Source organism: Bison bison, unplaced genomic scaffold (genome assembly GCF_000754665.1).
Source record: "Bison bison bison isolate TAMUID 2011002044 unplaced genomic scaffold, Bison_UMD1.0 scf7180017864373, whole genome shotgun sequence".
Taxonomy (NCBI): domain Eukaryota; kingdom Metazoa; phylum Chordata; class Mammalia; order Artiodactyla; family Bovidae; genus Bison; species Bison bison.
The window spans coordinates 4,918,103-4,940,462 of NW_011494945.1; the positions used below are offsets into that span (position 1 = coordinate 4,918,103).

A 22,360-nucleotide genomic window follows, 5' to 3' on the forward strand; every position below is an offset into this window, starting at 1 on the left:
GGGGGGTGGTGGTGAAGATGGCCTGCTTCTTGGTCCGCTGGCTAGAAAGCCCAGGCTTTAGTTCCCGGCTCTGCAGCAGTCTACTACAGGACTGCCTGAGCTACACAGCAAAGAACAGGGTAAAAAAAAGCAAAGCAATACAAAAACAAAAAAGGGATTTTCCCCACTCTCTCTAACCCAAAGGGGCCCCCTTCCATTCCTTGTCCACATTCCAGAAAAAGACCTAAGAGCTCAGTTTGTGTGCAGTTCCGGGTTTATGGCAGCTTTTGAGACCATCCCAGGAGATACCAAGAGAAAAAAGAAACAAACTCATGGATATTTCAGTGATGTTTTGAGTTTTGGCTTCCTTCTCCAATGCACCTAACTTTTACTTTCCAGAGTCCTCAGCTGCTGCATGCATTCTGTCCAGGGTTTCTAGATGCATTCAGTGAGAGTAGAGTGTGCTTACTCCACCTTGATGGAAACAAGAATCCTCCTGCACTCATTCTAGCATTGTTAATAAAGTCTGCAACCATACTCTTCCTCACCTAAAAGAAACCCTTAAGTAGTCAGTAGTTTTCAAAGTCATGGTATGAAAGGAACTGCTTTAAAACATTTTAAGTCAAACACAGTTGAATAGTCTATCAACCAAGTGATTATAAAAACAATCTAGAGAACTGCTGGCTCAAAAAATACAGGGCAGGAAAAATGTGACAGATTTAGAGTTGAAGAAGTCAATACAATGCTATCCATAAACATAAAGGGGAGAGAGAAAACAGTTGAGAATTTCAGCAAATTATTAAAATCACATTTTGGTAGAAAAATAAGCCCCTTATTTTTTTCCTAAATAAAGCTTTTTTGGATCCTAGCCCCACCCAGATCATGATAAATCTCTCAAATACTATGCTCTTTACAAATGATAGTACATGGACTGAATGATCTTAGTCACTCTGCCAGAAAAGTAATACATAAATGGCATGCCATATTTTATTTATTTTTAATCAGTTAGTTAATTTGTGGTTGAGCTGAATCTTTGTTGCTGCATGTGGGCTGTTCTCTAGTTGCAGCGCATGGGCTTCTCACGGCGGTGGCTTCTCCAGGTGCACTGGCTTTAGCAGCTGCAGCAGGCAGGCTCTAGAACACAGGCTTCAGTAGTTGTGGCTCACGGGCTTCGTTGCTCTGAGGCATGTGGATCAAACCCTTGTCCCCTCCATTGGCAGGCAGATTCTTATCCACTGTACCACCAGGTAAGTCCCATATTTTACATTAAAAGTTTTTAGTCTGTGGTTTAATAAAAATAGAACAAATTGAAGTGTTTACATGGGAAAACATACAATTAAGATAAGAGACTTCTATGTCATCTGACTGAGTAAGACTAGAAATGGCTAACTGGCTACTTTTTTTTCCCCCTGATGTGGACCATTTTTAAAGCCTTTATTTCAATGTTGCTTCTGTTTTATGTTTTAGTTTTTTGGCCCCAGGGTATATGGGATCTTAGCCCCCTGAACAGGGAATCAAACCAGCAACCCCTGCATTGGAAGGCCAAGTCCCAACTACTGGACTACCAGGGACGTCCCGTATCCTTTTTTTGGGGGGTTGGGGGTGGCAAGCAGAACAGATTGTAGATTGGAAAAAGACAGTCTCTTGGGCAACTGGTGTTGGGAAAACTGGATCTGCACACAGAAGAATGAAATGGAATCCTTACCTTACACTGCATAACTCAAAATGGATTTAAACACCTCAATTAAGACACAAAACTATAAAACTCTTAGAAGAAAACATGGGGAAAAACTTTATGATATTGGACTTGGCAAAGCTTTCTTGGATGTTACACAAAAAACACAGGCAACAAAAGCAAAAACAGGCAAATAGAACTGCATCAAACTTAACTTCTGTATATCAGAGGAAAACATTCAACAGAGTGAAAAGACAAGGTACAGAACTGGAAAAGTACCTGCAAATCTTACATCTTATAAGAGGTTAATATCCGGAATAAATAAGGAACTCCAACAAGAAAAACAAATAACCTAATTTAAAAGTAAGCAAAAGGTCTTAAATAGACAATTCCCCTCCCCTCAAAAAAGATATACAAATGGCCAATAAGCACATAAAAAGATGCTCAATGCCACTAATCATAAGACAATGCGAATCACAATCATGATACCACCTCGTGCTCATTAGGATGTCAGATACTGAAAAGGAAAAATGGAAGAACAAGTGTTGGCAAATGCAGAGAAATTTTAACACTTGTGAATTACTACTGGTGAATGGATGGATGAAGCACAAGCTGGAATCAAGATATATCAATAACCTCAATATGCAGATGACACCACACTTATGGCAGAAAGTGAAGAACAACTAAAGAGCCTCTTGATGAAAGTGAAAGAGGAGAGTGAAAAAGTTGGCTTAAAACTCAACATTCAGAAAATAAGATCATGGCATCAGGTCCCATCACTTCGTGGCAAATCGATGGGGAAACAATGGAAACAGTGAAAGACTATTTTTTGGGGCTCCAAAATCACTTCAGATGGTGACTGCAGCCATGAAATTAAAAGATGCTTGCTCCTTGGAAGGAAAGTTATGACCAACCTAGACAGCATATTAAAAGGCAGAGACATGACTTTGCCAACAAAGGTCTGTCTAGTCAAAGTAATGGTTTTTCCAGTAGTCATGTATGGATGTGAGAGTTGGACTATAAAGAAAGCTGAGCGCCGAAAAATTGATGCTTTTGAAGTGTGGTGTTGGAGAAGACTCTTGAGAGTCCCTCGGACTGCAAGGAGATCCAACCAGTCCATTGTAAAGGAGATCAGTCCTGGGTGTTCATTGGAAGGACTGATGCTGAAGCTGAAGCTCCAATACTTTGGCCACCTGATGCGAAGAACTGACTCATTTGAAAAGACCCTGATGCTGGGAAAGACTGAAGGCAGGAGAAGAAAGGGATGACAGGATAAGATGGTTGGATGGCATCACCAACTCAATGGACATGAGTATGAGTAAACTCCGGGAGTCTGGTGATGGACAGGGGGTGCTGGCATGCTGCAGTCCAGGGGGTCACAAAGAGTCAGACATGACTGAGTGAATGGAACTACTGGTGAAAATGTAAAATGGTACAGCCATTATGGAAAAATTATGAACATTCCTCAAAAAACCATAAAAACAGAACTACCTGATCTAACTACATGATCTAACAATTCTACTTGTGTGTGTGTGTGTGTGTGTGTGTGTGCGTGTGTGTGTGTAAATAGTCCAAGACAGGATCGGGAAGAGCCATTTCCACATCCATGTTCACTGTTATTCACAACTGTCAAGAGAAGCAAGCAACCCAAATGTCCATCAAGGGATTAATGGATAAAGACAATGTGGTGTGTGCAAAAAATGGCTTATGTGGCCTTAAAGGAAAGTTTATCACATGCTTCAATGTGAATGAACCTAAGAATTTCATGCTAAGTGAATCACACCAGTCAGAAAAGGATGAGTATCACCAGAAAAGGATATAGGTTTCCACTTATATAAGGTACTCATCTCACACATTCATATGAAGTATCCAAAGTAGTCAAATCATAAGGAAAGGTGACTGATAAAGGCTGGAGGAAGAGGGGAGGGGAAATTAACCTTTAATGGGTAGTTTCAGTTTTGCAAAATGAAAAGTTCTACAGATCTCTTGCACAACAATGTGAATACATTTAATACTGAATGTTCACTTAAAATGGTTAAACTTAATGTTAGACCTTCATTTTTTAATAATTATTTATTTTTGGCTGTGCCAGGTCTTCACTGCTGTGTACAGGCTTTCTTTAGTAGTGGTAAGCAGGGGGCTTCTCACTGTGGTGACTTGTCTTGTTGCGGGGCACAGGCTCTACGGTGAGTGGGCTTCAGTAGTTGTGGAACATGGGCTCAGCTGCCCTGTGGCATGTGGGATCTTCCCAGGCCAGGGATTGAACCGGTGTCCTTTGCATTGCAAGGCGAATTCTTAAACACTGGATCAACAGGGAAGCCAATGTTAGACTTTTAAAGAAGTAAATTATAGAGGGAACAGAATGCTGCTGGCAGATGCAAAAAACCCTTTAGAACAGTTTTGCTTTTATCCCTTGGATTCTACCCTCAGATATAGTGGGCCAGAAACTGTGCAGATGGTGCCTGGAAACCTGCATTTATTTAAAAGGCCTCCATGTGATTAGGTTCCTCTAACAGATTTCCTCCTTTAAGCAAAAATCTCTGATTTCAGGGTTATCAAGTAATTTACCCCAAAAGTTACCCAACTGAACTATTTGAACTTTCCTGAAGGGTGACCTTAGTCAACAGCCTGACTCATCTGTTTCAGACACTATTTATCACCTTGCATTCAGACCTCAACACCACAGCCAAGGTGGTAGCAGTCGTAAGAGCAGTCTGAGTCAAATGCATCCTAAAACATGAGATTACTCTTCAGCGAAGTCTAGGCTGACCAGAATTTAATTCAGATATCCAGAGAAATAAGCTTCCATCTTCTGTTCAAAGCAATCAACCCAGAATGCACTGTTAATTATAATCAGAGTAACTTAAGTTCTCCACCTCAAACTTTCACTGAAAAATTAAATTAGCATCATTACTGCTACATTGATTTATTACTTTCAATGTGTACCTCTCAAAAAAGGGTGGTTTGAAGATAGCAGTTCAAGTTTTTTCAAACTGCTGTGAGGAATGTATTGAGAAGCTTAATTCAATAGGAAGCCCTTCTATTCCAAAATATTTACCCTAAAAGGTTTTTGGCAAGGGGTTGTAAATTCCTTCAGTGTAAATTACTGATATTGCAATATGGTGCAATGATATAGTCAAGTAAGGCATGAGTTCTGGGAAAATTAATGCTGAGGTGTAATTTACTATTTTTGCAACTGCTCCCAGTCCTTTGCTGAAGATTTTATCATATAAAATTTGAGTGAAGGAAAGTAAGAATAGCAGAAAATACCAGTAGTCCTAAATGTCTTGCCCAATATTAACATTACAGATTGTAGTTTTCATACTTTCACATAGCTAAAATACATTTAGCTTTCCACAGTTAATAAACATTTACTCTTTACCTCCATTTACTACAATTTCCCATGTGAACCCATTTCCTTACTAAGAGTCCAGGTCTGTGATGAATTCTAAAGCAGAAAGGAAAGTCAATTTTAGAGCCCTGAAAGATCAAACTATCGTTCCTCACCAAAATTTCTTATTTTCTAACAGACTTCCTCCCCGTAGCTGCCATTTCTTTTAAAAAGGTTTTTGTCTGGTCCAGCATTTTAGTCCAGCAACTCTTAAGAAATTATAGAAACAGAAATAAAGGTCTATTTCTATTCAACATCATTTGAAATCTGAAAATTCTAGTAGAGAAACCTGCAGGTTAAACCTAATATACTACTCCCTCTTTTTATATTTCAACCTTAATTACTTTGTGAAGTAGTCAGTTTTAGAAAACATCACCTGTCTTACTCATTTGGATATCTGGACTATTGCTCTTCTCCAACATATTGTTAATCAGTCTTATTTAATCCAAGCCATGCCAGAAAAGATAAAAGCTTCTCAGTATTATGTACTTCATTCAGATTACACTGAAGGGAAATTCTACTAAGTGGCCTACAGGACAGTGGGAAATGTTAACAGACAGTGGGTTCCAGCTTGGAGTTAAAGCTTGGAAAGATGGGCCAATTTTGCTTCAAGTATGTTCTATTCCTTCATACCATATTAAAAAAATTCCAGATGGGCTGCAGATCTAAATATGAGAAGTAAAACAAAGTTTACAGGGAAAAAAGAACATCTTCATTACCTCCGGATGAGCAAAGATCATTTTAAACAAGACAGAAAAACCACGAACCATTAGTGAAAACACTGATAAATGAGACATTAAAATTATGAACTATTTTCTAAACTGTCATTAATAAAACGAAAAAGGAAACCAGAGGACAGAAAATGTTTGCAATATACATATTGGAGAGATAATTCATCTATAATATATTAAAGAACTCCTGCAAACTGAAAAATCATCCCTAAAGAAAAAGAAGTGGACTTGAACAAGCATTTCACAAAAGATAGCCAAATGGTGGATAAAGATATAAAAGGATGTTCAACTCCATTAGTCTGAAGGGAAATACACAGACCACTATACACCCACAAAACAGCTAAAATTAAAAAGACAACACAAATGTTAAATGAAGATATTGAGCAACTGCACCCTTATGCTGAATATATGCACCCTGTACCGTGTAGTCTCAAACTGTGTCTGACTCTCTGGACCCGGTGGACTGTGTAGCCCGCCAGGCGCCTCTGTCCATGGGGATTCTCTAGGCAGGAATACTCCAGTAGGTTGCCATCCCTCCTCCAAGGGATCTTCCCAACCCAGGAGTCAAACTCAGATCTCCCGCATTGCAGGCAGATTCTTTACCGTCTGAGCCACCAGGGAAGTCCAAGAATACTGGAACCGGCAGCATATCCCTTCTCCAGGGGAACTTTCCTAACCCAGGAGCTTTACTAAATACAGAAGCACTATATGTACCCTATGACTTAGCAGCTCCATTCCTCGGTGTGTGTATATCTAACAGGAGAGCATGCATGCTGTTTACAAAAAGACATTTACACTAGTGTTCATAGCAATGTATTTGTATTAGCAAACTGGAAATTATTGATGTAAACAGCAGATTTGATAAATTGTGGTATATGGACACAAAAATACTATACAACACTGAGAACGAACTAAAAAAAACCCCAAACATAATGCTGACCAAAGGAGGCATATAATACATAACAAATGATTCCATGTTATAAAAAAAAACTAGGGAAAACCATGGTGTGTTAACACTCAGGATAGTAGTGTTCCCTTAGCTGGAGAGCGGAATAGGTTATAATTGGAAGGAGGCACAGGGGGACTGCTGACTAGTTACATTCCTTAGATATGAAGGCTGGTTACATGATGGGATCAATTTGTCAAAATCTGAGATGTACTTACGACTTTCATAACTTTTATGACTGTAGCCTGCCAGGCTCCTCTGTCCATGGGAATTCTCTAGGCAAGAATACTTTAGTGGGCTGTCATGTCCTCCTCCAAGGGATCTTCCCATCCCAGGAATTGAACCCTGGTCTCCTGCATTCCAGGTGGATTACCATCTGAGCTTTGGCAGATTAGTATCACCCCTAAAAGTTCCGTCATGCCTCTCTGTAATCCACCATTCTCCCTTAACTCTCATCCTTTGCCTATCGTGTATGTATTTCCTGGTTTTTATAGACATGAAATCTTATAGTATAGGACTTCTCATGGGGCTTATTATTGTTTGTTCTCCAGCACAATCATTTGTTGCGTGTGTCAATAGCAATTCATCGTTCTTTTTTTAACTACCAAGTAGTATTCTATAGGATGAATACAGAGACTTGTTTTCAGTTCTGGAGCTATTGCAAAATAAAGCTTCTAAGAACGTATTCATGTAAAAGTCTTTGTATGGATATATTTCCTGTTCACTTGGGCAAACATATGAGTGGACTAGACTGGCTAGATCATATGAGAGATGTATTAACTTAGTGCTTCCCAGGTGGCTCCAGTGGTAAAGAACCTGCCTGCCAATGCAGGTGACATAAGAGATGCGGGTTCAACTTCTGGGTTGGGAAGATCCCCTGGAGTAGGAAATGGCAACCCATTCCAATATTCCTGCCTGGAAAATCCCATGGACAAAGGAGCCTGGCAGGCTATAGTCATAGGGTCACAAAGAGTCAGACACAACTGAAGCAATTTAGCAGGCACAGTAACTTATTAAGAAACTGCCAAACCATTTTCCCAAGTGGATATACTGTTTTCCATTTCCATCTGCAGTGCATGAAAATCCTGATTCCTTCACAGCTCTAGTCAGGGTGTGGTATCAAAATTATACAAACCCCAAAAGGAACTGTGATATGTGTTCCCTCTCTATTAACTAATTAGAATGTAATACTATGAATGTAAAGTATGAAAAAGGTTGGAATTATTTCTTGAATGTTAGAATACTCCAGTATAACCATCTGGGCCTAGATTTTTCTTTATGGGTGATTAAGTCAATTCATGCAGTGGTTATAGGACTATTAGGATTTCTATTTCTTCTTGCATCGATGTGGGAAGGTACTTTCCTAGGAATTTTCCTGTAATATGCTGCCTTTTAAATGTCTTTAGCATTGGTAGTGACGCCCTCTTAGGACATCTTAACTCCTACCATGCCCTTAGGTTTTATGCTTTATAAACCGTATAGTTATTTTATTCCAGTTTGTGAATGTCTTTTGACTGACTTTCTTCTATTTGCATTTTAGTGTAATTACTGAGGTTGGAGATGTGAGGCAAGTAAAAAGAAGGATTTTCTGGCTTCCTAACATTTATATCGTTAAATAAAAACAAAGCTACTAAAGATTATTCCATGGAAGAATTAAGGTTTAACTTCATTAAGCAATCTAAAGCTCACCATCTCTTCTACTTGAATAAAAATACATCAAATTGCTAGGGCACCATGTAATTTTAAATTGCCTATTAGACTATAATCTGAAATACTTTCTCCTCCAGCCTGGTTTGCTTAAAAACAAGGAGAAGAGAAAAAGATTCTGTCCTTAAGGTAAAGAATGGAAGATGAAGATTTTAAGGCTTACAGAGTGGTTACTATGTCTCAGACAGTTCTAAGTACTGTATATGTATTAACCCACTTAACCCTCACAATTACACCCATGAAGAGGTACCATTATTTTCTCCATTTTGGAAAGGCAAAAATATCAAACAGCTAGCTATTAGATGATGTTTGAACTCAAATCTAGACATGCCATAGGCAATGTACTAACCATTTCATTATGCATTACTCTTCTAGATGACTGATAACTCTTCTATGGGATTTAACGAATTCCAAGTATCTACAAAACTTACGACACTTAATCACAGATTCAACAAAACCAACATTCTGTCCCTGAAGGTATAATCTTTGCCATCACTTTAAGATCCATGCTGAAGCAGTAAAACAATTTCAGTTGATGAAAGTGCAAAAGTCGTTCTCGAACATTTAAAAGCAAGCAAGCTGCCTATTTATAAGCCTTTCTCCTCCTTCATTCGGATAACTAATTCTTAACCAAAAAAGCTTAAATTCAGGCGTTTTTGCCCAAGAACTCGGGGAGGAAACACTCCCTTCCCTTTATTAAGGACGGGTGCTAACTAACAAAGCTTCAACTCATTTAACGAGCCGGAGCAGAAAATTTTGTTATTCATTTTATGATTTGTTTTTTGCACATTAGTTCTTCCTGACAGTATTTCCTAGATAATCCTATCACAATCGTCTTACCAAAGGCATATCACCAACACGAGGGAGCTCTTCCATTTGTGAAATGGAGGAAATACTAAGCTTCCCCATATTTATAAGTAACTGCTTCCTAGAGTAGGGGCCATGTTACGACCTCTTAAGTGTCGCACAAAGCTCGAAAAATGAAACTGGTCACATTTTAGCTAACACGAGGTTTTCCTACGGGAGATTCCTTCAAGTGAGACCGCCTTAAAGTCCCAGCAGCACGTGTCCGCCTAGATTCCCTTCTCCAGTTGCTTTTTGTCAGGAAAAGCGGCGAGCGCAGCCAACATTCCTGAAACGCCCATTGGCCTACACCCCGGGGCAGGCTCCGGGTCCGGCCCAGCAGCTCTTTGGTCGCTGCCTTTCAATGAAGCGGCCGCGCCGGCTCCTCCGCCTCAAGGCACACTAGCGGCACTTATGCACCCAGGAGCCTAGAATGACGAGAGATGTCTAGTGGTCCGAGCGCCCGGGAGGGGAAGCCGGCCCCGCCACCATCGGGGTCGCTCGCGTCATCTGCGCTGGGATCGAGACCACTGCAAGCCTTATCCTTTTCTGCGCGGTCGCCCAGCTCTCTCGCATGACTGCCCGGGGTGGGAGGCTGGAGCCCCAGATTCCTTTGCAGGATTAGGCATTAAAGGTATTATGTCCGAGCTCCGACCCGCCTCTAGCCCGTAAACGCAGGCTAGCCTCATTCCACTCTGGACTCCGCCGACTCGGTAACAGGTTACACAGCCCAAGGTCAAGAGACTCGGGCGCCAGCCTCGGTGGGCTCTCCGGCCGTCTTCCCGGGCAGCCCCGAAAGGGCTCTGGTGCAGAGCACATTAGGGCGGCGGTGCGGCCCAGCCACTGCGGCACAGCTGCTCCCGCCCAATCCCCGCCGCCCGGGCGCCACATGCTGCCAGCGCCGACCACGGGCGGGGAGGCCTGTTAGTCAGCCCCTCGGCCCCAGCCGGGCCGCCCCCCACACCCCCCAACACACACCCCTTCCCGCCGCACGCGAGAGAACGAATCCGGCTCCCGATCCGCTCCGCTCCCTCCCTCCTCCACTCCCGAGGCGGACACGCCCGAATTAGCGCCTGACTAAGCCCGCCGAGCCACACCTGCCGGGAGGGAGCCCGCGCGGCCTCCCCCTCCGGACACCCCACCCAGGGTCCCCGACCGCCAAATCTGGCCGATGGGGAGTAAGTCGGGAGGTGAGGGCCGCTAAACTACCCGGAACGGCGCTGCCCGCCGGCCCGCACGCCGGGCCGGGGACGTTACCTGAGCACGCGGCTGCGCCGGCCTCCTCCCCTCCCCCCGGGCAGCGCCCGGCCCGGCAACGGTGGCGGGAGAAGCTGGATCGGGCCCCGCGTGGACCTTTGGCTGCTCACCCCCAGCGCCGGGGCCCTTTCCACGACTGCCAAAACGACCTCCCGCACGCGGACCTGCCCCCACCTGAAGACTATGGGAACCCAACCCTCGGCCCCCAGCCTCAGGCTGGTGCCTCCCAGGCGGCGACAGTCCCCCAGACTCGACTGTGGGCGAGAGCCCCAAGCACCCACCTTGGGATGGTGCGAAGATCCCCAGATCCTTGGTTTGCGTCGGGTTGCTGCCTGGAGAACCAAACCTCCAGCAGTTTCTCGGTCCCTTCGAAAAAATGTGCAGCTTCCATCACCGTGAGACTAGCGAACAACCAACAACCACAGAAAATCAACTAAATTAAATCTCTTCTCCCGCCGCCGCCGCCGCCGCTGCGGATTGTTCCAGCTGTGTTACTAAAGTTCAGGTTCCTTTTTTTTTTTTGCTATAATTTTATATTAACTTTTTTTAAAAAAAGGATTAATAAAATTTTCCCGGCTTTGTGTGTGTGGGTGAGCGAAAGTTGAACGTGAGTCTGTTGGAAATAGAGGCAGATACAGCTCAGTCTCTTGTAGTCCGCTGTTTCCCCGTTAGAGAGAGTAGAGCGAGCGCTAGCTAATGTCGCCGGCCATACTGTGGGAGCGAGAGCACTGCGTGAGCACCAAATTTATATACCCCGGCTAATCCCAAAAGAACAGGAAGTGACGCAACGTCCCGCCCTTGCAGCTGATTGCTCCAGGATCCTGTCAATCACCAGCCGCCCAGTTGCGGCTGGCTGGCCGCCCGCCCGCTAGCAGCGCGGGGAGCAGCCAGCCGCGTTGCGGTTCAGGGTTCGGGGTGGCCGCTGGGCGGGAGTCGGCGATCTGTTGTCCTACTGGGGACTAAGAGCCTGGGGTCGAATGCGGAGTGGGTGGGAGAGCGGGGACGTAGGGAGGGAAGACTGTGTAGCGCTGCGTAAAGCAACTGGTTATAGCGGGGAACAAGGGTGGGTCCTCTAGAGAGTTGGCGGGGTTCGGCGGGGGCTGTGGCCACTGCTGGGATGGCGTGGTCGTTTTGATCCCGTGCACTTCGCCGATATTGCTGAGGTACTCGGCCATTCTCTTAAGTGTGCTTCCCCAAGGCGAACGAAGCCAGGCATTAAAACTCTACATTAGTCCGTGACGCACACGTTGCCAAAGGGTCGGATTAGAAGGCGCTTTAATTCTGATCACGCTTTAGCTGATGTGCGGATGAACGCAGTTCTCGGTCGATTTACACAATAGCCAGAAGCGTTGTCTCCCTGTTCAAAAAGGGAAAAGCAACGTGGCGCCCAGCCTTGAAGGGCTCCGGCTTTTACCTACCTCCCACCATGTGGCTCGCCAAGCCTCGGAGTTGGCCGAGCTCAGCAGCTGCCGTGAAGCACTGGCAACAACGTGCTCAATTAGGTCAACTGGTGGGAATTTATTCTGCAAAACTGTTTCTAGAACCTGCTTTATTAAATAGAATCTGAAATTGGGGCGTAAATGGGTAGGGGAAAGAGAGGGGATTTTATGAAATCATCTCTGTGAAACTCTTGAATATTGTGAAGCGCTATAGCATTTAAAGAATGGTCATTCAACAAAAAATGGTAAAAATTAAATATCTGAAATTGAGTGGAAATTAAGGATTCAGAGTGATGATTACTCGTGATTTAGAGTCATGAATCTAATTTCAGTGATCAAGTAAAATGAAAAAGTTATCAAGTAGTAGTCAAACAGTTTGACCCCAGGTGGCAAAATTGTGGTAACAAAGTTGTGACTTTTACTTAGAAATATGGGAGAAAAAAACCCAACCTGACATAAAAATCAGCACTGTTACCAGACAAAGGATTTTTCCTTATCATCTTTGCTGCTACGCTACTTCGCTTCAGTCGTGTCCGACCCTGTGTGACCCCAGAGACGGCAGCCCACCAGGCTCCCCCGTCCCTGGGATTCTCCAGGCAAGAACACTGGAGTGGGTTGCCATTTCCTTCTCCAATGCATGAAAGTGAAAAGTGAAAGTGAAGTCGCTCAATCGTGTCCGACTCTTAGCGACCCCTCCGTCCATGGGATTTTCCAGGCAAGAGTACTGGAGTGGGTTGCCATTGCCTTCTCCCCTTATCATCCTTAGAGAAAGACTTATTCAACTACAAGTGAAACTTGTATGAAACAACATTGTATGAAACTACAATGTTGTAAGCATGAAAAACTTAATGAAGAAGATGTAGTTTGAGTGTGTACTCTAAATTCCCTGCTGGGTAGTTAGTACTTGTCTTACAAGAACATGAATTTGTTCACATTTCTATGTCAAATCTGTTGAAAGAAACTTTTGTGCAGAAGGTGATACATACAGCTACTCTTGCCATGTTTTTAAAAGCATCCAACTCAGACTGGGGATTGGGACAAAAGATAATGACTTGCTCATTTTATTATAATAATAATTCAAAGAATGTGGTGGTTATACTTGGAATAAAGATAAAAGAGGTATTTATGTGTTTTACAAGCTATTCAATTATTTGATGGTTGCTTATTGAAATGAAGACTTAGTCTACTAAACCACCTCAAACACTAATTGTGGTATAAACATAATTTGGCTTTTAATTGCTTATAATTAGTTGCTTTTCCATTACTATTATGCTTTTTCCCAATGTAATTTTAAGTGAATATAAAAGTGCCAAGAATCTTGGCAAGGTAAGGCCTTGTTAATTTGATACAGAATAATTTAAATGCTGTCTACCAACTGAACTGATCTTTTGTAAAATATCTTTCTTAAGCATCATTACTGTCATGAAGGTCAAAGTCTCTTGTACTAATTACCAAGTTAGTCAGTTAATCTAACTATTTCACTGAACTTAATATGTCCAAAACACATCTGTCATTCTTTTATCATCAGCCCTGTTTCTATCATTGAAGATCTTTCCCACTTCACCAGTCTAAAAACAAAAAATTCTTAACATTTTTTTGCTTTGCACATGAAGGATTGCCTAAAGAACTTAAAGTGAGTCCCATCCCCCAGACCTTCTTAAGGCACCTCAAATTGTGCTCCTTATCCCTCATTCTCTTTAGTAATCCTTCTATTGAAATCTTATTGAAATTTAAAAAAAATCCTTACTTGATCCCACTTCTGCCTTCAGCTAACACCCAATTTTTCTGCCCTCCTTCACAGCAAAACTCCCTAAAAGACATGTCTATACTTTCCGTCTCTAACCTCATCTTTTCTTCAAACCCTTGAAATGGATATTTCTCAAAGCCCACATCTTGTCAAAGCTAGTGGCTCAAATAATGGTGTCAGTCCTCATTTAACTCGTTCAGTAGCTTGTGATACAACTAACTATACCCTCCTTCTTGAAACAATTCTCTCGACTTTTGTGACACATCTCTTCTTTGGTTTTCCTTTGACACATGTAGATCCTATCCAACACTCCAACGCCCTTGGCTTCCTCTCTGCTACTTCTCCATGTGCACTTTCTTCCTGAGTGACCTGCATGGCTTTGTGACATCCATACGCTGCTGCTGCTGCTGCTGCTGCTAAGTCGCTTCAGTCGTGTCCGACTCTGTGCGACCCCATAGACGGCAGCCCACCAGGCTCCGCCGTCCCTGGGATTCTCCAGGCAAGAACACTGGAGTGGGTTGCCATTTCCTTCTCCAATGCATGAAAGTGAAAAGTGAAAGTGAAGTCGCTCAGTTGTGTCCGACTCTCAGCGACCTCATGGACTACAGCCTACCAGGCTCCTCCGTCCATGGGATTTTCCAGGCAAGAGTACTGGAGTGGGGTGCCATTGCCTTCTCCATCCATATACTAATGACTTTCAAATCTGTATCTCCAGCCCAATCATCTCGTTTGAATTCCAGATCTTTGGGACACTTGCCTACCTGACGTTTCTGTTTGAATGTCTAATAAGCATCTTGAAGCTAATGTGGCTAAGAGAGCCATTCCTTTTCATGCAAAACTTGCCTGCTCTTCACAAAAAGAAAAATAAAATACCCAGCTGTCCTCCATTCAAGCTTTCTGGCTGACCTCTCTGCTCTGCTCTTGTTTGTGTATGGTCCATCCTTCTAGCAGCAACTATCTCATTAAATAGCAGTTGCTCAAGCCCAAAGTTACCCTTGATCCCACTCTTTCCTGCTTTCCTACCAATCCAATCTATCATTAGCCTTGTTGATGATATTCCTAAAACATTTCAAGTGTTTCTTTTCTATCTTCACTACTACCTGAGTTGAGAACACTGAAATTCATTCCCCTGGACTACTGCAGTAGTTTTCTAAACAATCTCTCTGCTTACACTTTGGTCCTCTCAGATGATTTACCACTGAGCAGCAAGAGTGATTTTTTAAAGTCCAATTATGACACTTCTCTTATTTTAATATTATAAAATTCTCCAATGGTTTCCCATAACACTTAAAATAAAAATGCCCTACCTTAGCCTTGAAACCTCTATATGATCTGGTCCCAGACTAATTCTCCAAGCTCATCTCTACCATTCATTCTCTGTTCCCAGCCATACCAACTGTATGCCAATAAAAAAATTTTTTTAATAAAAATATAAAATTTGCATTTTCTGAGGATAAATATTTATAGAAATTCAGTTATTTTGCTTACTGCTTATGGTAAGGTTTTAAGTAGTATGTATGGGAAGTATGTTCTTTTGAATATTTAATTTATAAATTCTTAGAGAAAATTAGCCCTATTCTCCCCTCACCCCAGGTCTAAGGGTTAATAATCAGAAAGCAGAATCAAGTTTATATCCCAGAGTTTGGAGGCTTCTACTCAGTAGAAACGCAGTAGCTCAAGTGAAAGAACTCACCTACAGACATTTGAGGCTCATTTCAATTAAAAATAAACACAACTTGGTCTTCCTATGGTGAGATCCACAAGACCAGAAATCAATAGCTTACCATCTGTTTTGTGGTGCTTCACACTTAAATACTAATAGCCAACTATCAGTCATTTGAAGAAAGCCTTCAATGTTTGAAAAGAGACCAAAGTAAATATTAATAGGAAAAAAAGGAAAACAAAAAGGAAAATAATTATAGGAAGTAGAAACAAACTTCTAAGAAAAAAAGACCATAATTATACTCCATAGGGATGAGAGAAGATAGTTTATCCATAAAAACCAAACCAAACAAAAACGGAATACTAAATAAAGAAACATTCAAAGATGTTTGTTTGAAACAAAACAACAAAAATAAAAGAAAACAGTGCTTGGAAATTAAAAACAGGATAGCTGACAGTGTTTAAAAAAAAGAAAAAAAGGTGGGGGATAAATTTAATGTAGTCTCTGAGAAAGTAGGAAAAGCCAGAGTTGAAAGATAGGAGAGAAAAGATAGAACATTAGTTGACAAATACAAGAGTCCCCAAACTCAAATAATAAGAGTTCTAGAAAGAAAGAAGAGGGAGGAGGTGATTATCAAAGAAATAATAATAAAAATTTCAGAACAGAAGGACATTGATTGAAAGGACTCCCCTATTACCTCATACAATTAAAAAAAAAAAAAAATCCAGACCAAGATACATAATTGTGAAATTTCAGAATACTTTGGATAAAGATTTTAAAAGTTTCCAAGACCAAAAAAAGGGTCAAAATCAGAAGATAAAGAATCAGAGAGCACTGGACTTTTAAATAGTAACATTGGAAGCTTAAAGACAGGGGAGCAACATCTTTAAACTTTTCAGGAAAATGTATTTTTACCTGAGAACTCTATACCTAGTCTCAAGCAGTACCTAGACTGGCTTTTTTTCTTTTTCTTTTTTGTCAATTATTTATTCTTTTGTTGAGGTATAACTAACATATAACATTATATTAGTTTCGGGTGTACAATACAATGATTTTATATTTATATGCATTGTAAATAAGTCTAGTTATCATTCGCTACCATCAATAGTTACAAATAATTTATTTTCTTTTATGATGAGGACTTTTAAGATTGACTCTTTAGCAACTTTCAAATATGTAATACAGTATTACTTTATTAATTATAGTTGCCATGCTGTACATAATTAGTGCCTTAGTTTCTTGATAGACACTGTGCTAAACTGAATGCAAAGCACTAGTAAAAGCAAATTGTTACTACAACTTATTATAACCTATTAAAAGTTAATTAACAAAAGCAAGTGATCCTTATAAACTATTAAAAATCTGAAGCCAAATGTGATTGTTCTGTTTTCATCACAGATACAATGGTATTATAGTTAGGGTGTGTGTGCATTCTAAGTCTCTTCAGTCATGTCTGACTCTTTGTGACGCTATGGACTGTATAGCCTGTCAGGCTCCTCTGTCTATGGAACTCTCCAGGCAAGAATACTGGAATGGGTTGCCATGCCCTCCTTCAGGGGATTTTTGCTACCCAGGGATTGAACTGGTATCTCTTATATAACTTTCCTGCATTGGCCAGTGGGTTCTTTTTACCACTAGCGCCACCTGGGCAATGGAACCAAAATATTAAAGAATTAAGTTCTGTTCATGGCTTTTTCTCTTGTACTCTTCTTGTTTGAGAAAGACAATTAAAGGAATAATTGGATCAATAAACTATCAGTATTGATATGTTGGGCTTCCCTGGTGGCTCAGTTGGTAGAGAATCCACCTGCAATGTAGGAGACCTGGGTTCAATCCCTGGGTTAGGAAGATCTCCTGGAAAAGGGTATGGCAACCCACCCAGTATTCTTGCCTGGAGAATCCCCATGGACAGAGGAGCCAGGCGGGCTACAGTCCATGGGGTCACAAAGAGTTAGACACAACTGAGCAATTAAGTACACGTTGATGTGTTCTCTCTCTTAGGATGTCTTTGTTTGGAGCTTTAGAACAAAAGCTATTCTGGCACCTGGAAACAGGTTTTAGTTGGTTACCCAAAGCTTCCTCTCATCCTGGACACTAGAAAATTCCTTGGGAAACAAGTAGCCTTAGTATACCCACCTCCCATTTTTAATAGACTAAGCTATAGTTGCCATATACCAGAATCCTACCTTGTTTTGGAATAAGGAGAATATGCTGATATGATTAGACTCTTCTGTCTTCCATAGCCTGAACTTCCAACTTGAAAGAAACAAAAAAACAACTGAGAAAGTCCAACTTCCAACATATCCTGTATCTGGGAACTTGAGATAGTAATTGTTTCATTCTTACCCACATGCCCTCCTGGGAGAGTCAGCCCCACCCACAGTCCATGGTAGGGGCAGCCCTATGGGCATTAGACCTTGTCTCCTAAGCCACAGCTGATTGGAACAGAGGAGAACACCAGGTTTTTTTGTGTGTGTGTGATCAGTTGAATCTAGAGACCTAGATACTGAGTTTCTCCATGGAGGGTGTAGAGCATAAAGTGAGGTGGAGTCGGGACAGGCAGTCATTTTTATGCCTTATGCATGCAAATAAAGAGAGAAAACTGGTCTTCAGAAATACCCCATAACCTAGATGTACCAAAGGAAGCAAAGATCATACAGCCTTAGAGAAAGAAAACAGTGGTCTGTCAGATATGACCATTTCTATATTTATGTTTGGGATCCATGAGATTTCCCTCTGGATTTCTAACTTAGTGCTTTTTACATGAATTAATTTAATATAGCTTCTTTTTGCTTATAACCAAAGAATCTTTGACTCGACAGTTGTTAAATATGCATTTTTGGAACCCCACACTTTTTCATTTTCATACCTCTTGTAACCCATGTTAAGTTGGTTGTGGGCATGGAAATATCAGAGAGGAGAAGACATTTCCTTTGCAATGTCCCATAGAAGAGATGCCTGGATCCTTCTAGTCACAGGGATTCAGAGCTTTTCAGCAGTTCTGGTAGATGCTAGAAGAAACCAGATGACCAGCCACCTGACTAATAACTTATATAATTGGATACCATTTATCAATTTATAATTATGTCAAACTATAATTTGGGAGTAAATATTGTTATAAAGTTATTAAATGTGTTATGGTTTGTTATTATTTCAGTACTGTTTTGGAAAATAAATCTATTAAATCTTAGTTGCAGGTTCTTAACCATCAGTTTTTCTGTAGATTTAATACATACAGTTACAGGTTTGTTTTGTTTTTTTTTTTAATATTTTAAGTATTTATTTGACTGTGGTTGGTCTTAGTTGCCACATGTGGGAGCTAGGATCTAGTTCCCTGACAAGGGATTGAACCCAGGCCCCCACACTGGGAGCTCAGAATCTTAGACACTGAACCACCAGGGAAGTCCCCAGTTACAGTTATTTAAGTATACATGCACATTTTTAGAAGTTCTTCACTTACTTCCTTGGTCTCAGGATTCTTAAAATTCTGTTGAAAAATAAGGAATTTTGCAAAAAACAAATTGAATGTGATTAAACTATCAACCTTGTTAGATTTTATCTGCTAGAGAGAGCAGATTCTAAAACTATAGTAGGGGGATTTCCCTGGACTTCCCTAGTGGCTAAGATTCCACTCCCAATGCAGGGGGCCCAAGGTTCCATCCCTGGTCAGGGGACTAGATCCCACATATTGATACTAAGAGTTCACATGCTGCATTCTGTGTATAGTAGTGAACCCATGCAGTTCAAAATCACGTTGTTCAGGGATCAACTGTATATACTTTGTGTGTATGTGCTCAGTCGCTCAGTTGTGTCCAACTCTTTGTGACCAGGTGCCTTGGTCCATAGAATTTTCCAGACAAGAATACTGGAGTGGGTTGCCATTTCCTCCTCCAGGGCATCTTTCTGACACAGGGATCAAACCTGTGGCTTCTGCGTCTCCTGCATTGGCAGGTGGATTCTTTACCACTGAGCCACCTGGGAAGCCCAAGTATATACTTTCCTCACTCAGAATTATGATTAATTAATAATTAACACTCAAGGAGTATTTACTTTATCGACTCAGATTTACACTTACGTCTAAGGAGTTACATAGAAAGGAGTCATTCCTTTCCCTTTTGCACTCATTTATTTTCCTTTTCGTGTACCTTAGTGACTTACATGAAAGTGAATTGTAACTCATTTAAATTCTAGTCTCCAGTGTGAAATAGTTTATTGCTTAACTCAACAAGGCTCTAACCGGGAGTGTGAGAAGGGGAGTGTCAGCATTTCCCAACAGCAAGGTCTTTAGCAATTAAGGCGTGGTACTAAAGAGCCCCATTCCAGTAAAACATGTTCCTGCTCTGCATCTTCTACTATGCAGTAAACAAATACGTTTGTTCTAATCCTTAAATAAAGGGAAAAAACTAGAAAAAAAAAAAAAAACACTATCCAAAACCAAAAGTCATCTATAGCCTCAGAAATTTCCTGGACATAAACTATCAGTCACTGGATTTTCCTTCATCCCTGCCAAGTTCCACAGCCTCTGAGCAGGTTTCCCAACAGGAGATGAGAGAGGAGGGGCAGGCAAATGTTGCTAAGTAACACACAGGGTACAGTTGTGCAGTGGGCCTATCAGATGACACAATCTTGAGCTTTGTGCTGGTTCACAATCATTCCACGAAGTAATACAAGAGCTGCAGTATTATGTAGATACAGAGAGGCAAGATAGATCATTCTTAACCCCAATAGTTACTTCTGAAAGATCACGTAATTTAAGAAAGATACGGTTACTTACACCTATGAATTTTTTTTGTTAGTCTTATTTTTCCCTGGAACATTTTCAGGGGTAGGTATCATCTTTTCGTATTTGTGAATTAACAAATTAGTTCAATCACTTATTCATTCAACAACTATTCATCCAGTACCTATTAAAGCATTGTTACAACTTAAGTATTAAAATTGAGACTCACTGATATCATGAATTTTCTTTAGAAGTTGGTTATAAAAATGAAAAAGAAAAAAAAAAGAGGGAAAAAGCATAAAGATCAAAATCAGCAATTCCTTAAAATATTTATTATTGTTGTATTTTATTTTTAAGCTTAGAATGTATGCTTTTATTTGATATGCTATGGGTTACAAAAACAGGTTTTTCCCAATTATTATGGAACTCCAAACATGAATAGCTACATAATACACATTGGAAAAGACATTGTTATAGAAGCATTTACCAGAATTCCCTTTTAAACAAGGCACTGTTTTGTAATCCAATTTATACACATTTTAAAAAGCATAGTATTGTCTAAAGTGACCTGTGCCTGTTATTTACTTATACATATTTATCCCCTATTCTATACCTAGGATAAGTTTACTTTTTTTGGGGGGGAACAAATTTATTATGCCTAAAATATATACACAATGCTAATATTTATTGAACATCTAATTTATACAAGCTGGAGTGATGTTAATTATGCATGCTTTGTCTCCTTTACGTTTTAAGAAGTAGATACTGTCATCATCTCCACTTTACAGATAGTAAAACTAAGGTTAAGTAAATTGTGTAAAGTCATAAAGCTTGAGTTACCAGAAGCAGACCTGGGCAGTCTGTCTCTAGAACCCTCCCTATTAATCACTATACTATACAAATCCCCATTAGCTTCATTGTATTTACTGATCAAAATTTCATATGGTACATTGAGATGTTTCTAAGACTTAAGAGTGTTGACTAAAAAAAAAAATTAAAAAAAAAAAGAGTGTTGACTAGAGAACTCTATCTTCCCTCCATTCTTTCCCTCTGGTAATCAGAAGTTCGTTTTGAGTCTATGAGTCTGTTTCTGTTTCGTACACAAGTTTATTTGTGTAATTTCAGATTCTGCATACAAGAAATGTCATACAGTAATTGTCCTTCTCTGACTTACTTCACTTAGCATAACACTGATTCACTGAGTCTTGACTGGGCCCAGGAATCTCATTGCTAACCATCTCTTAGGTAAGTCTTACTATTTGGGGTAGGAAATCTCTCTGCTATGTCTGTTTTCATACATTCTCTTTGTCTTTGGCATTCTGAAGTTTCATCATGATATGACTAAGTATGGATTTTGGCTAGGCACAAGTTCTTTTTATTCTACTTAAAATTGATTGAGATTCTTGGACATGTGGATTAATGTCTGTGGTAGGCAGAATAATGAACCCTCAAAGATGTCCATGTCATAATCTTCAAAACCTGTGACTCTTAGGTTACTTGACATAGAGAGATTAAGGTTGCAAATGAAAATAAGATTGCTAATCAGATGACTTTAGAGAGAGTATCTTGGATTATCCAGGTGGGCCCAATTTAATCACAAAGGTCCTTCATCATGGAAAAGGAAGGCAGAAAAGGAAGGGTCAGATATGAGAAAAACTTGACCTGCTGTTGCTACTTCTGAAGATGGAGGAAGAGGGCTGGGAACCAAGGAATACAGGCAGCCTCTAGCAGCCGCAGGGCTTCCCAGGTGGCTCAGTGATAAAGAATCCACCTGCCAATGCAGGATCCTCAGGAGATGTGGGTTTCATCCCTGGCTTGAGGGAATCCCCTGGAGAAGGGCATGGCAACCCACTCCAGTATTTCTGCCTGGAGAATCCCATGGACAGAGGAGCCTGACAGGCTACAGCCCATAAGGTCACAAAGAGTTGGACACAGCTGACCAACTGAGCACGCACACACACAGAAGCTGCAAAAGTCAAGAAAACAGATGCCCTCCTGGAGACTCCAGAAAGGAACACAGACCTGCCAATATCTTGCTTTTAGCCCAGTGAGATGCGAACTGGACTTCTCACCTACAGAATTTTAAGATAATAAATTTGTGTAGTTTTAAGCCATTATGGTATGCTAATTTGTTATTAAATACATTGTGGTTCAGTTCAGTTCAGTTGCTCAGTCGTGTCCGACTCTTTGCGACCCCATGAACCACAGTTGCCAGGCCTCCCTGTCCATCACCAACTCCCGGAGTACACCCAAACCCATATC

The 22,360-nt window shown here is 41.0% G+C and overlaps 2 protein-coding genes across 3 annotated transcripts in view; one reads left to right on the plus strand and one right to left on the minus strand.

Annotated features, from left to right (window-relative positions):
• CDK19 (cyclin-dependent kinase 19) overlaps positions 1–22,360 on the plus strand; it is a 272,481-nt gene that overhangs the window by 56,779 nt on the left and 193,342 nt on the right. The gene's annotated exons all lie outside the window — the stretch shown is intronic.
• The window catches only part of AMD1 (adenosylmethionine decarboxylase 1), a 57,669-nt gene that overhangs the window by 12,914 nt on the left and 22,395 nt on the right, over positions 1–22,360 (minus strand). The window contains exon 1 of one of the 2 annotated variants that reach the window (XM_010856612.1): positions 10,811–11,262. The exons of the other annotated variant lie outside the window; for it this stretch is intronic. Within the exon in view, the coding sequence (XP_010854914.1) occupies positions 10,811–10,920 (110 nt within the window). The 5' untranslated portion in view covers positions 10,921–11,262. Of the gene's footprint in view, positions 1–10,810; positions 11,263–22,360 lie in introns of those variants that run through there. 2 annotated transcript variants of the gene reach the window in all.